This window comes from Giraffa tippelskirchi, chromosome 9, assembly GCF_054371585.1.
Source record: "Giraffa tippelskirchi isolate mGirTip1 chromosome 9, T2T-mGirTip1v1.2.pri, whole genome shotgun sequence".
In the NCBI taxonomy this organism is placed as follows: Eukaryota; Metazoa; Chordata; class Mammalia; order Artiodactyla; family Giraffidae; genus Giraffa; species Giraffa tippelskirchi.
In genome coordinates, this window is record NC_137283.1 from 157,015,175 (window position 1) to 157,029,782 (window position 14,608).

Genomic DNA, 14,608 nt, shown 5'->3' on the forward strand with positions numbered 1-14,608 from the left:
TCACAAAAAGAAATTTTTATAATTATCAACATCATAGCATTTGACAGTTCATGGTCTTTCCATGAACTACAATGCCCTTGAACTACAGGCACCCAAATTGTCATAGTTTCAGTGTGGAGAAACTAAGGCCTATTTTCTCCATTAGATTAAAAAAAAAAAAAAAATCACTCTCTTTGTCATTGCCATTCGATGTTCCTATTTTTAGCAATGTATGCTTTCAGAACTATCTTTAAGAATATTGGATTTATACTCATGGAATTATTTTTGCAATAGAATGAAGGCTGATGTTTGCCACTCCACAGTCACAAAGTTCATCATAGCCATCTCCTGAGCTGTATGAGAGCACACACATGGGGACCAAACCTCCCCTTTAATGGAGTTTAATTTGATGGGCCTTTCTTACCTGAACTTGGCTTCCACTCCAGACCACAGCTATTATCTCTCACGGTATTTTTCTATCTGTGCCTCCTGGAACCACAACACAAGACAAGTAGGTTGAGAATCACTGCTCTGGGTCATCTTGATCATCAGCCAAGTTTAAGATCTATTATTAAAAGTTATTTGTTTTTTGTTTGGTTGGTTTTGTTTTGTTTTGTTTTTAATATTTATTTATTTGGCTGTCCTGGGTCTTAGTTGTGGTACACAGGATCTTGGATCATCGCTGTGGCATGCTGGACCTTAATTGCGGCATGGGGAATCTACTTCCCTGACCAGGGATCAAACCCTGCATTGGTAGCATGGAGTCTTAGCCCCTGGTGCACCAGGGAAGGACCGAAAGTTATTTGTTTGTGCGCTTAAATTATTAAAAATCCATACTCCGGGGTTATCTACCCTCCCTAGAGTATAAGCCACAAAAGGACAGAGGAATGATCTTATTCATAACGTATCCACAGCACCTGGGAGACTAATTAGCATATAGCAAGTACCTAATACATATTCAAATGAGTGAATAAATGAGGCCAGCACTGAGTAGCACCTGAAGCTCATTCTTTGAGGCTACCCTTTCTATTTTCTGTTTAGACAGAAAACTGTTGCTTTGCCCAATTCGCTACAAATACTTGTATTGTGTTTTTCTCAATCTCTTGTTCAAGTCCTAAGTAGTCAAGTTCTCATGGGGCTAAGAAGTGCCTATTAAAGTTCTCATCTGGCAAATGTTCTTTTCTTGACGAAGTTCTCCCCAAAAGGAGGTCCAGCCCACAAGCCTTCTGATGACCACCTCTAGAATAAGCCCCACTCCTCTGTGCTTTCCAAGTGCAATTACCTCCTGCAACTCAAAACCGCACGTAAGGGAGGCAAGGTCAAGCCCGAGCCTCTTTAGGAAATGTGGGTTCGCCCATTACACTCATCATTTCCCCCTTCTTTGCCTGTCAGAGCTCACAATGTGAGCATTCTGACTTCTCAATTTATGCAGATGAGGGGCTTGGTGTCCCTCCCTCTCAGAGCCAGAGCACATGGCTCCTGCCCTGTTCAGTTCCAATCCCCGAGGACTTCCTAGGCAGCCATGGTCTCCGCAGCCAGCCTTGCAGGCCCTGCTGTGCTCCTGAAGGCGGGACCACCAGAGCAGGTTTGAGCCTCAGTGGAATAAAGTTGGTGTCCAGCACCACCATCACCCGCGCCTCCAGCAGGCAGGCCAGTCTCTTTTATGGAAGATGCTGGGTCCCCTTGCAGCTCCCCATCCCTAGGAATTTGTCGTAGGTACCTTCATCCCTGCTTGGGGATTCCTCTCTAGATCTCTGCATCTTTAGATGACTCTTTTCCATTTGAGGGCAAGTCTGTGGTCTCTTGTGGTGGCCAGCCCCAGGCTCTTGCCATCTCTGTGCACGTGGGCATGATGGTTAATCCCTCTCACCAGCCGGCAATCTGGTTTGTTTCCAGGGCTCTCGGTCCAGCTCCAAGGGAGGGCAGTTGCTTCCCGCTCCACCCTGCCATCCACTCGTCTCTCACAGCGTCACCCTCTTTTTCCTAAGGTCCCACCAGCTCCCACCTCTTGCATCTCATTTCCTCTGCTGGTGTGCCACACAGCACATCGGCTCCCTGCCCCGCACCGCAGCACGGGGGTGCCCTCGGATGGCAGGAGAGCCAAGCTCGCTGAGGAAAGCCTGGGCTTCCTCTCCGGCATCTTGGCTGTGCTGGTACTCAGTCAGTCTCCCGAAGGGAACCCAGCGTTCGGGTTTTCCGGAGAGCGGATGACACACACTAAGGGACGCAGCCACACTGGGCCCTCCTTCCATCCAGCGGGCACTCCTTGCTTTTAAACATAGGAGTGAGCACCTCAAGGCTCAGCCCTTGGCCTTCTGACACCGTCTGACATTACCTTCTCTTCCCGTGTCACTGTCAGACGTTTATCTCCAGCCTCAGTCCTTCCTCTGAGGTCCCGTTCTGTATACACACCTGCCCGTATGGTGATTCGTCCCGCTTAATACCAGGAGGTGATCTCCCATCCCCACTGCACCTTCCCCCAAACCCTGAAGCTCATCCTGGTCACTTGTTTACCACATCCGTTAATAACTGATGTTCAGTTCAGTTCAGTCGCCAGGCTTCTCTGTCCATCACCAACTCCCGGAGTTTGCTCAAACTCATGTCCATTGAGTCGGTGATACCATCCAACCATCTCATCCTCTGTCGTCCCCTTCTCCTCCTGCCTTCAATCTTTCCCAGCATCAGGGTTTTTTCCAATGAGTCAGTTCCTCGAATCAGGTTGCCAAAGGGCTGGAGCTTCAGCTTGAGCATCAGTCCTTCCAATGAATATTCAGGACTGATATCCTGTGGGATTGACTGCTTTGATCTCCTTGCAAGGAAATAACTGATGTTACCATTTCAATATTTCTTTAATCCATTTATTTCTCTCCATCGTCACAGCGCCACCATGTTGCAGACCGATTTCATCTCTAGCTTGTATTTCAAATCCCTTCTAACTGGTCCTAAATCTGTCTTGCTTCTCCCTCCCCCCACCCAATCCCATCTTTGAAACTGCAGTCAGTGTGATATTTTTAATTCCTACACAGCACAGAACTCTTCTTGGCTTCTATGTTAGGGTTCTCTGTCTGGAGAAAAAGAACCAACTGGAGCTATAGATAACAGGAGTTATAGAAAAATAAATCCATAGATTTATTTTTAAGGAATTGGCTCATGCACTTGTGGGGGCTGGCAAGTTTGAAATTTGTTGGGTAAGCTGAAAAGTCGGGCAAGAGTTGTTGTCGTTTTGAGTCCAAATTACTCTGGGCAGCAGGCTGGAAAACCAGAGGAGTTTCTTACATTGCCATCTCAAGGGGAATTTCTTCTGTGTTGGGGAACCTCAGTCTTTGTTCTTAAGGCCTGCCAACTGACTGGCTGAGGCCCACAATCCGCTTTACTCGAAGTCTACCGGTTTAAATGCTCATCTCACCTAAAAATACTTGCAAAGTGACACCTAGACTGGTGTTTGATGAACATCTGGGCACAGAGCTTAGCCAAGCTGATGTGAAACTAACAACCATGCTTCCTTTTGCCTTTAGGCTGGGGCCAACACCCCAAACCTGACTACAGGGCTCTGTGCCATCTAGCCCCGGGCTCCTCCCCCACAACTGTCCCCTGTTCATTCTGATCCTGGTCACACTGACCTCCCTTGGATTTCAGATATACTACCTGCCTCCAGTCCCAGGACTAGAAGCAAGTTACTTACTCCCTCACCCACAATGCCCTGCTCCCCACTCCCAGTGTGCATGCACACTCATACACACATACATACATACACAACCAAGTAGCCTCCCCCCCACCCCCACACACACATGTTGCCTAGGGAAGCCCAACTCAGTGGTCCTTCAGATCCTGGTTCCAATGCCACCTCTTCCGGAAAGAGGCCCCACACCAGGCAGCCTTCCCTGCTACTCTGACTCATTTGTGCATGACAGGCATTCAGTCGTGTGATTATAATTCACGTCTGTCTCCTCCACTAGACTCTAAACTCTTTAAAGGCGGGGATCAGGTCTCCTTGATGGTCTGTGTTGCCCAGCAGGGTGCCTGCAACTCTGGTGGGGGTTGAGAGAGTGAGTGAACCCTTTGGAAAGCGTACCTGGCCTTGGATGTCTTCCATTCCTTGCGGGACTCATTCCGGCGACGCAGGGCCTGCGCTTGCCTCTGGCCCCCCACGTCGGCTTCCCTTGTTCTCTCGGTCTGGCTTTGCAGACATGCTCTGCTCCTCCTTGGGATGAGCCCCCCTAAGGAGAGGACACCCCCTGACTGCCTGTCCTGTGGTCCAGCTTTGAAACTCTGCCTGCCTGAGCCTCACCTCAGGCATCAGCTTCAGTCCTTAAAGACAAAAGTTTAAGACAAAGTGACTTACAAAGCTTTTATTTTTTTTTAACTTTTTATTTTGTATTGGGGTGTAGCCGACTAACAAACCGTGTTGTGGTAGTTTCAGGTGAACAGCGAAGGGACTCAGCCATACCTATTCATGTATCCATTCTCCCCCAGGCCCCCTCCCATCCAGGCTGGACTTGGCAAAGCAAATTTTAACTGGAGGAAGAGGACTGTCACCCTCCATGAGCCCTCATATGCATTTTTGTATTTAAACACTTATGGAAGCAAAGATGCTGCCATCCAAAATACTTGTGAGAAAATGTCCACATTTTTACTCTCTCAAGTGCAAACCTAACCAACTATCTGTAGACAGACCAGCACTTCCCCTCCCTTTTCTCCCAAGCACTTAAAATATTAGAGGTTGACTTGTCTGACATCATTGTTGTTAATATTTTTCTATAAACTTGGAAGTTACAAACTGTAAGCTAACAGATTGCTTTAAATGGCTCTAAAAATAGCCCTTTTGTGATAGATCACCCATTCCAAGGTTGGGTAGTTTGTGTCCCAGATGCTTCAGAGCGTCAATGAAATGAGCCTTGTGAAAACTGCAGGTTCGTTAGAACCAATAGCTGTCCTCCAGCACATGCAATCGGTATAGTCATGAAGGCTTGGGTATGAAGCAAATCATACGGTTCCTGTGACTGTATCCTAATGCAGAGATGCTTTATCTTCATTCTTCCCGGTCTGGTAGACAGGTTGTCAGCTAGTGAATGGTATGTAAAACACCCGTACACCAGGGTATGACACTGTTCTGCATCTTTTTGATAAAGGAAAAGAATCTTAATCTACATTTTTTGTAAATTGGGATTTTTTTTTCCCTTTGCATTTTAAAAAAGTGGAATTTCAGGGACTGCCCTGGTGTCCAGTAGTTAAGATTCCATGCTTCCATTGTAGGGGGCATGGGTTCAATCCCTAGTCAGGGAACTAGATCCCACATGCTGCACAGTGTGGGCCAAAAAACAAGTGGAGTTGCATTACTTTTCATGGTGGATTTCAGCAACTTTTAAAGCTCATCCATTTTCCCCCTGAGTTTGGGGCGGGATTAAATCAGACAGCAGATAAATGGGTCTCTCAGCATGTTAGCACTCTGATTCCTCCCAAGAAAAGATGGCTTGTTTTTTGGAGAGTGGCTTTGAAATAGGCATATATTAACAAACAGCTTACTTAAGGCCTCTGGAAGCCCAGGATTTCTCTGTGAGTGAAAAGCTTAGTGAGCAGGCCATTTTGTGTCCCTGAACACACCGGCCCCCCATCCCCTCTCCCCAGCTCTCCTAATTCTTTGCCCGTAGGCTGACTGCGAGGTTAATACTAGACAGAAATTCTGTGACTGTTTCTGCCCCTATGCCAACAACTCCCAGCCATTTGGAGCAGGGGGGCAAGGACTTTATGAAGCAGAAGACCATTTCAACCTTTTAAGTTTTTTTTTTAAACGCTAGTGGATAAAAACATCCTTGAAAAATACTGACTCATATAAACTTGCAGAACTGGTAGAGGTTTTTTTCCCAAAAAATTCTAGTGTTCTTTACCCATTAGCTATTGCAGACTTTGACTATTTTTCAACAGCTGTATTGTAAACCACAAAGAGCAGGTCTAAGAAGCAGAGGCACCACTGTGGTCAGCAGCAAAAGCCAAAACCCAAACCACAGAGTAACTGAGGATTAGATCGGGAACACCCGCACTGGGCCCTGAAATGCAGCCCTGGCTGTCTGTCATCCTTCCAGCTGAGGAATAGGTCATGACCGGCCACTGCTGCCAGTCTGAATGTCGAAGGGCATGTCTTTTGTCCTTAGGTGGGTGTTTGAAGCCTTGGGTTTCCAGGCTCCATTATCCCACCTGCCCTCTATTTGGGCACGCTAGGAAGCCATTGGCCTGGGGCAACAATTGAATGTATTATCTGAAAGAAACAACAATTTGGGGGTACCCTGAGATACACTGAGAAGAACTAAAGAGCCTCTTGATGAAAGTGAAAGGAGAGAGTGAAAAAGTTGGCTTAAAACTCAACATTCAGAAAACTAAGATCATGGCATCCGGTCCCATTACTTCATGTCAAATAGATGGGAAAACAATGGAAACAGTGACAGACTTTATTTTGGGGGGCTCCAAAATCACTGCAGATGGTGACTGCAGCCATGAAATTTAAAGACGCTTGCTCCTTGGAAGAAAAGCTATGACCAACCTAGACAGCATATTAAAAAGCAGAGACATTATTTTGCCAACAAAGATCTGTATAGTCAAAGCTATGGTTTTCCCAGTATTCATGTATGGATGTGAGAGTTGGACTATAAAGAAAGCTGAGCACTGAAGAAATGATGCTTTTGAACTGTGGTGTTGGAGAAGACTCTTGAGAGTCCCTTGGACTGCAAAGAGATCCAACCAGTCCATCCTAAATGAAATCAGTCCTGAATATTCATTGGAAGGACTGATGCTGAAGCAGAAGCTCCAATACTTTGTCCACCTGATGCAAAGAACTGCCTCACTGGAAAAGACCCTGATGCTGGGAAAGATTGAAGGCAGGAGGAGAAGGGGACGACAGAGGATGAGATGGTTGAGTAGCATCACCGACTTGATGGACATGAGTTTGAGTAAACTCCAGGAGTTGGTGATGGATGGGGAAGCCTGGCGTGCTGCAGTCCACGGGGTCACAAAGAGTCGGACACGACTGAGATACTGAACTGAACTGAACTGAGGTACACAGCTACCCATATTGCCCATCCCTTCCAGGTGGCGATGACTAAATGGGTCTCTGGACCAGCAAAAGGTGTAAGGAGGACATGTAAAGGGACTTCCTCCCTGGTGGTCCAGTTGTTAAGAATCTGCCTTGCAATGCAGGGAATGTAGGTTCAATCCCTGGCTGGGGAACTATGATCCCACATGCCTCGGAGAAACTAGAGAGATCCTGCGTGGCACAATTAAGACCTAAAGCAGTCAAATGTTTTTAGAAAGAGAGAGAGAGGACCAGTAAAGAGGAGCAACATCCTCAAAAGGACCTTGAGAGAGGTGCTCCTGGGGAGGGGCGAGTCCCTGGGCTGTGTGACTCTGACCGGTGGGCGTGCAGGACCGGGGACACTAATCCCGTGCTTCCCAGCATCCTTCCTCCCAACTGGCCAGGACAACCAGCCTTCCATTCGGCAGGCAGTTCCTGGGGACCTACTGTGTGCTGGACCCTCTGCAGAACAGCAGGAACACGAGAGCGGTCAGGCCTCATCCCTCTCCCGGCACCACGTCTAGGGGAAGACTCGGAGATAAACTGTCGTGGTCACTGCCCCGGTAGAGGGTCTCCCCTTGGGCCTGCGAGCCTCTCCAGCTGTTAAGTTCCTGCAACATCCCCAGCTCTCAGCACCAGGCTGGCACCTACAAGCACGACACAGATCTGTTGGCTGGATAAACACACAGTCAAGTGCAGTGAGAGCCCAAGGAAGCGAGTGTCCTCAGCACGTTTGCAGAGGAGAGGCTTGAAGTGGACCTTCTAGGACAAGGCGCACCCAGAGGACAGAACAGCCCGAGCAGAGAAGAGATGCTGGGAGCCTGAACAGTGGGGCCGGTTCTGGGGCCCAAGGAGGCCACAGCCCCGGACTCAGCTGAGATTGTGCAGCAGGAAGAGAAGGACCAGCCCGCACAGACGACCCTGGCGCCTCACCAGAGGCCGGGGGGTCTCCGTCACCAGATGTGCACTTAGGAAGCAGGGTCTGAAGGCTGGGAGGACAGCAGACCAGGGGTGGCTGGGGACTCAGCTCATCAAACAGTCCAGCAGGACCCCTCGCTTACCGCTGCTCACGCGACATCGCTGTTGTTTATGGGTCCTCCATTGCCTCTGATGTGGTATTTTGCATATATTAAATAGGGAATCATTTATAAACATAAATCATTCAGCTTCCCAGGTGGTGCTGGTGGTAAAGAACCTGCCTGCCAGTGCAGCAGACGTAAGAAATGCAGGTTCCATCCCTGGGTGGGGAAAATCCCCTGGAGAAGGGAAAGGCAACCCACTCCATTATCCTTGCCTGGAGAATCCCATGGACAGAGGAGCCTGGAGGGCTACAGTCCATGGGATCGCAAACAGTTGGACACGACTGAAGAGACTTAGCACACTTTCTACTTAAAACTAGGATTTTTTTAGGAGTCATTCTAGTGTGAATAAGTTTGTTATCCCTGCTTCTTAAAACATTTTTCTTGGCAAAGCAGCTTTTAAACTTTTCTGGTTAAAGTAACACAAATGTTATTGATTGGGTTATTGTTACTTCTAAACCTCTATCTGACTGTCTAGTTTTCCTGGTTCTTCTAGTTTTCCATGTTTGCAAGAGCTAAAGAGAGACAGTAGATTTCACAGCTGACACAAGGCTAGTGAGGCAAAGTCATAATTAATTTAGACTTCAGTGGCATTCCGTTGGCACTGGAAGAGCTCTGACCTTATCTTCAATGTGTTCAAAGCCAGTTATTTTTACCCTGATGCTCCAGGAAGTACACAGACACATTGTCTCTTTGTTTTCTCATCACAGAATCAGTTGGGATGCCACCCTCTTCCCAGTATACATGCTTTGGAAGCTGGTGCTTCTCTGGTGCCTGCTGAACTCTGTCATTTCATGGGGTAGCCACCTGGGGTGCCAGGCAGGTGGGGGATATGCCAAGAGAGGGTGTCCGGCCTGGCAAGGCCACCCAGAGTCCTTGGTTTATAATAACAGTCCTTCTGTTTCATTATTCCAAGTAGAATGACTGGCCTCAGCAGAGAGGTAAAGTAGAAGGGCTGTTCCTCACTCTCCCCCTGTCCCTACTCTGTGCCATTTACTCATTCACTATCAGTTCAGTTCAGTCGCTCAGTCATGTCCAACTCTTTGCGACCCCATGAATTGCAGCACACCAGGCCTCTCTGTCCATCACCAACTCCCGGAGTCTACCCAAACCCATGTCCATTCAGTCAGTGATGCCATCCAACCATCTCATCCTCTGTCATCCCCTTCTCCTCCTGCCCCCAATCCTACCCAGCATTAGGGTCTTTTCCAATGAGTCAACTCTTTGCATGAGGTGCCCAAAGTACTGGAGTTTCAGCTTCAACATCAGACATTCCAATGAACACCCAGGATTGATCTCCTTTAGGATGGATTGATTGGATCTCCTTGCAGTCCAAGGGACTCTCAAGAGTCTTCTCCAACACCACAGTTCAAAAGCATCAATTCTGCGGCGCTCAGCTTTCTTCACCATCCAACTCTCACATCCATACATGACTACTGGAAAAACCATAGCCTTGACTAGATGGACTTTTGTTGGCAAAGTAATGTCTCTGCTTTTAAATATGCTATCTAGGTTGGCCATAACCTTCCTTCCAAGGAGTAAGCGTCTTTTAATTTCATGGCTGCAATCACCATCAGCAGTGATTTTGGAGCCCAAAAAAATAAAGTCTGACACTGTTTCCCCTGTTTCCCCATCTATTTCCCATGAAGTGATGGGACCAGATGCCATGATCTTAGTTTTCTGAACATTGAGCTTTAAGCCAACTTTTTCACTCTCCTCTTTCACTTTCATCAAGAGGCTCTTTAGTTCTTCTTCACTTTCTGCCATAAGGGTGGCGTCATCCGCATATCTGAGGTTATTGATATTTCTCCTGGCAATCTTGATTCCAGCTTGTGTTTCTTCCAGCCCAGTGTTTCTCATGATGTACTCTGCATATAAGTTAAATAAGCAGGGTGACAATATAGAGCCTTGACGTACTCCTTTTTCTATTTGGAACCAGTCTGTTGTTCCATGTCCAGTTATAACTGTTGCTTCTTGACCTGCATACAGGTTTCTCAAGGAACAGGTCAGATGGTCTGGTATTCCCATCTCTTTCAGAATTTTCCACAGTTTATTGTGATCCACACAGTCAAAGGCTTTGGCGTAGTCAATAAAGCAGAAATAGATGTTTTTCTGGAACTCTCTTGCTTTTTCGATGATCCAGCGGATGTTGGCAATTTGATCTCTGTTTCCTCTGCCTTTTCTAAAACCAGCTTGAACATCTGGAAGTTCACGGTTCACATATTGCTGAAGCCTGGCTTGGAGAATTTTGAGCATTACTGTACTAGCATGTGAGATGAGAGCAATTGTGTGGTAGTTTGAGCATTCTTTGGCATTGCCTTTCTTTCTTTCTTTCATTCACTATAAGAATTTTAAAAAAAAATTTTTTAAGAATTGTCTAAGATTCGAAGAGATCAAGGAGATCAAGCCAGTCAATCCTAAAGGAAATCAGTCCTGAATATTCATTGGAAGGATTGATGCTGAAGCTCCAATACTTTGGCCACCTGATACAAAGCACTGACTCATTGGAAAAGACCCTAATGCTGGGAAAGATTGAAGGCGGGAGAAGGGGACGACAGAGAATGAGATGGTTGGATGGCGTCACCAACTCAATGGACATGGGTTTGGGTGGACTCCGGGAGTTGATGATGGACAGGGAGGCCTGGCGTGCTGCGGTCTATGGGGTCACAAAGAGTCGGACACGACTGAGCGACTGAACTAAACTGAAGATGCAAAGAGCAAGATAAGGTCTTCGATAGTTAGGAGAGGGGGATAAAAAAAAAGATTGCGGTAAAAGGGGCACCTCCTGAAATCATGACTTGTGAATTCTGTGAGTGACAGCAGCCTGGAGGCACTGAGGGTGCCGCTCTGCAGAGACCATCGGCTGTTCCAGGTCACCAGGTTCTCTGTGTGAAAATGCTTGGGGCGCTGACTGTGCTGTATGAAGCGGCCCCCTCCTGCCCATAAAGTTTTTCTAGGTTTCTGTCTCTAAGTTTAGCTCTCTACCATGTACATGCGTGTATATGGATACAAAACAAAGAGGCACGTGAGGTTAAGAGGTGCATGTGATGTTTGGATGGGCAGTGTTTACAGGCATCCAGGGGCTAGGTTCTCAAACTTTAAGGTGTGTGACACCCTCCCCCCTGGTGGGGAGGGGGCATGGGGACCCCAATAGCTATGGGCAGGACTGAGAGAGAGCTCACTTCTCTGACAAGCTCTCAGTCAGTGTGGATTCTGTGTGGACCGCAGTGACCAGGCCCTGCAATGGTGATTCTCAGCTTTGGCTGTAAATTTCCATACATGAGGAGCTCTTGAAACCTCTGATGGCAGGCTGCACCCCTCCAAGGACATCAGAATGTATATATATCTGAGAGTGGGTCAGTAGCATCAGTAGTTTTGAAAGCTCTCCATGCAATTCCTGCCCAGGGTGAGTTCGTGGGGTGGGAGGTGGGGGAGAGCTGAGTGGATCGTGGGACTCCTTCCTATCACTTTGGAAATTTACCAAAACTATGTTGCAGCTGTCACTGTCTGACAGTGTCTGAGTTAAATGAACAGCTACCATTAGTGTTTCCATCTCTGTTTTTGGAGAACACTGTGAAGCTTCCCAAGATTCCCTCCACCCACCAGGCTCTGCTCCACCTGCTTATCAGCCACGGGGTCTCAGCTGAAGCCCTCATGGATATTCTCACTCTTCTCTGTTGACCCGTGGCCTCCTCTTTCCACTGCTAGCTGCCCTCAATTCTTTATGGCTGTGAGGGGTCTAGATGAGAAGACTGTTTTATCTTCCTGCGGAGCAGGGGTTCTCAGCCCTACATACAGCACATTACAGTCACCAGGGGCGATTATGATTTACTGGATCTGGGGCAGGTCCCTATGCTAGGGGAGTTTGAGAAGCTCCCTGGGTGATTCTCATGTGAACTCAGGGAGGAGAGCCAGGTTATAAGATTAAAAGAAACTTCAAAAAAAATAGTATTTTCTTCAACATTTTGAAAACTGGTTCTAAAAAAAATTAAAGATGCTGGTTAGATAATAAACTACAGAAATTTGTTTTTTTTAATGTACATTGAACGATTAGTTGGGGCTTTCCAGGTGATGCTAAACAGTAAAGAACCTGCCTGCCAATGCAGGAGATGTATGAGATGTGAGTTCAATCCCTGGGTGGGGAAGATCCTGGGGAGACCGGCATGGCAACCCACTCCAGTATTCTTGCCTGGAGAATCCCAAGGACAGAGAAGCCTGGTGGGCTATGGTCCATGGGGTTGCAAAGAGTCAGAGACTTAGGGACTGAAAATGTTAGTCACTCAGTCGTGTCCGACTCTTTGTGACTCCATGGACTGTAGCCCACCAGGCGCCTCTGTCCATGGAATTCTCCAGGCAGGAATACTGGAGTGGGTTGCCATTTCCTTCTCCAGGGAAGGGACTGAACAACCACGTTAATTAGGACAATGCGAACTGGGGAAGGATTTTGGTGTACAAGTAACAGTATGGCCCAGTGAGGTAGTCACAGGCGCATAGTCATTCAGAGCCCCAGTTTTTGTCTCCAAGGTGACCTGGGATGGATGGAGGAAGAGTGAGTGTGGCTCAGGGGAGGCTCCCATTGTCTGGGCAGGGTCTCGTGTGTAGCACCCCATTGGCCAGAGCTCAGTCACGTGGTCTCTCCCATGCGCCTGGATTCCTAATTGCAGTCCCAAGCTCCGAAGGAGTGTAATGGTTGTGGGACGGCCAGCACTCTGTGTCCTACTGCATTTGTGTGTCAGGGGTCAGAGGCCTGTGGGCCTTGCACTTGGAAATGCAGACTCCAGGCCGCCCCGGGGGCAGGATCCTGCAGAGTTCACGTGCTGTGTTAAGGGCCTGTGCTCTTTTTTTTCTTTTCTCCACAGATATCGCAAACGGCACCAGTTCAGGGGGGTACCGCCCACCTCCCAGAACCAAAGAAGTCATCATCAATGGCCAGACTGTGAAACTTAAGTATTGTTTCACCTGCAAGATTTTCCGGCCCCCTCGTGCCTCTCACTGTAGCCTTTGCGATAACTGCGTAGGTGAGTCAAAGCCAAAATTGCCTCTGTTCCACCTTTAAGACTTGTGTTAAATGTCTGCAGCTGATGGAGTAGCCTGATTTCCTTTGACCAGACCTTGTGCTTAAAGAGAGTCAGCATGTGCATCTCTTTAATCCTTCAAAACTAAGCAACTGGGTAGTAGTTATTTCAGTCCTGTTGCCTCTGATCTGATCAACGGTCTGCCAGTGATCCCGTTCACCAACCCTAGAATCGCCGGATCTCTTTTTTCTTTTTACATCCTGCAACACCCCTAGGACAGCACAATTCCCCAGGTCTTCTCCTCCCAAGGGACACACACCAGAGTGGGGGTTCTTGTTTCTTGGAGGTTCCAGATCAGCAGACACTTAAAATAAAACCATGACACCCGTAGACCCTCCATTGCGGAAGGAGCTGGCCATGTGTGTAGCCGGATTCTCCCAGCTCTTCAGAAGGGATTCTGCTTGGGGGGCTGGAGGCCATGGAAACCCAAGGAGAGGAAAAGGGGCAAAGGCCCAGAGACTACTGGGCCCACAGTTAGGTTGTTACTCTGCCCAGAGACCACCAAGACCTGCCCTGGCTGTCAGCTTGCTTCCTCCAGGACAGGCTAGGAAACAGGCAGAGGAATCACAGTGGAAAACAGAGGTCCTAGGCTGTAAGGTTTAACCCTGCTGTTCGGTTTCCAGCACCTCAGCACAGGATTTCTGCTTCTATATGGGTCCCAGCCCCTGGGAATTACTTGGCAAGCTCGTCCCATCACACTGAGAGATGTTACCCGCACTTGCAGACCATTACTCTGCCCTGGGATGGAGCATCCCAGATGAGGTTGGCAAGGAGACAGTGGAAACCCCAAGTGACAGGAAAGGTAATGAGAAAGGGACCACGGCTTTGCCACGTGGGGGAAGACCCACATTTCTTCAGTCCCATAGTCCACCTCTAACAGAAATAACCAGGGACTTTCCTGGGAAAACAGGCATGGAAATCCTGTTAACCTCACACCTGAAAAGACAGAACACCTCAGAACAAACCTTGTTCCTCTTAGTAACTCATAATCAATTGCTAACATTTTCCGAGCCTATTAGAATTTGTGGTCTTGATTCTTCTTCAGAAAAAAAAAAAAAAATTATATAATGTGTTTCCTGCTGTGCAAAGCTTTTTTTTGTTTATTGGCCTGAAATTTACTTTATCCCAACTTTAATGATAATCTACAATTTGGTAGGAAGTCCATGTTTTCCCTCTCAGACCTTTTCTTGGTTTTATTCACTTGGAAAAACTACTGTTAGCCTTTGCCTCCCCAGCAAAACATTGTGGAACTTTGTTGTCTTTCTCGTGTATTAAGAACCAGTTAAGAGCCTGAAATCTGGCACCCAATGACCTGGGTACAAATACTAGCTTCATGATTTAGACATGCTACTTCAACTCTGTATGCCTTGGTTTTCTCATCTCTACAATGAGGTCAGTAGCAGTGCCTACCT

At 47.6% G+C, this 14,608-nt stretch overlaps 1 protein-coding gene across 4 annotated transcripts in view; it reads left to right on the forward strand.

Moving 5' to 3' along the window:
* ZDHHC14 (zDHHC palmitoyltransferase 14) overlaps positions 1-14,608 on the forward strand; it is a 282,728-nt gene that overhangs the window by 192,216 nt on the left and 75,904 nt on the right. For all 4 annotated transcript variants that reach the window (XR_014065315.1, XM_081529746.1, XM_081529748.1 and 1 more), the window contains exon 3: positions 12,981-13,139. Coding sequence is in view for 3 of the 4 variants with exons in the window: in XM_081529746.1 (XP_081385872.1) it covers positions 12,981-13,139 (159 nt within the window). In the remaining variant the exon portion in view is untranslated. The remainder of the gene's footprint in view (positions 1-12,980; positions 13,140-14,608) is intronic.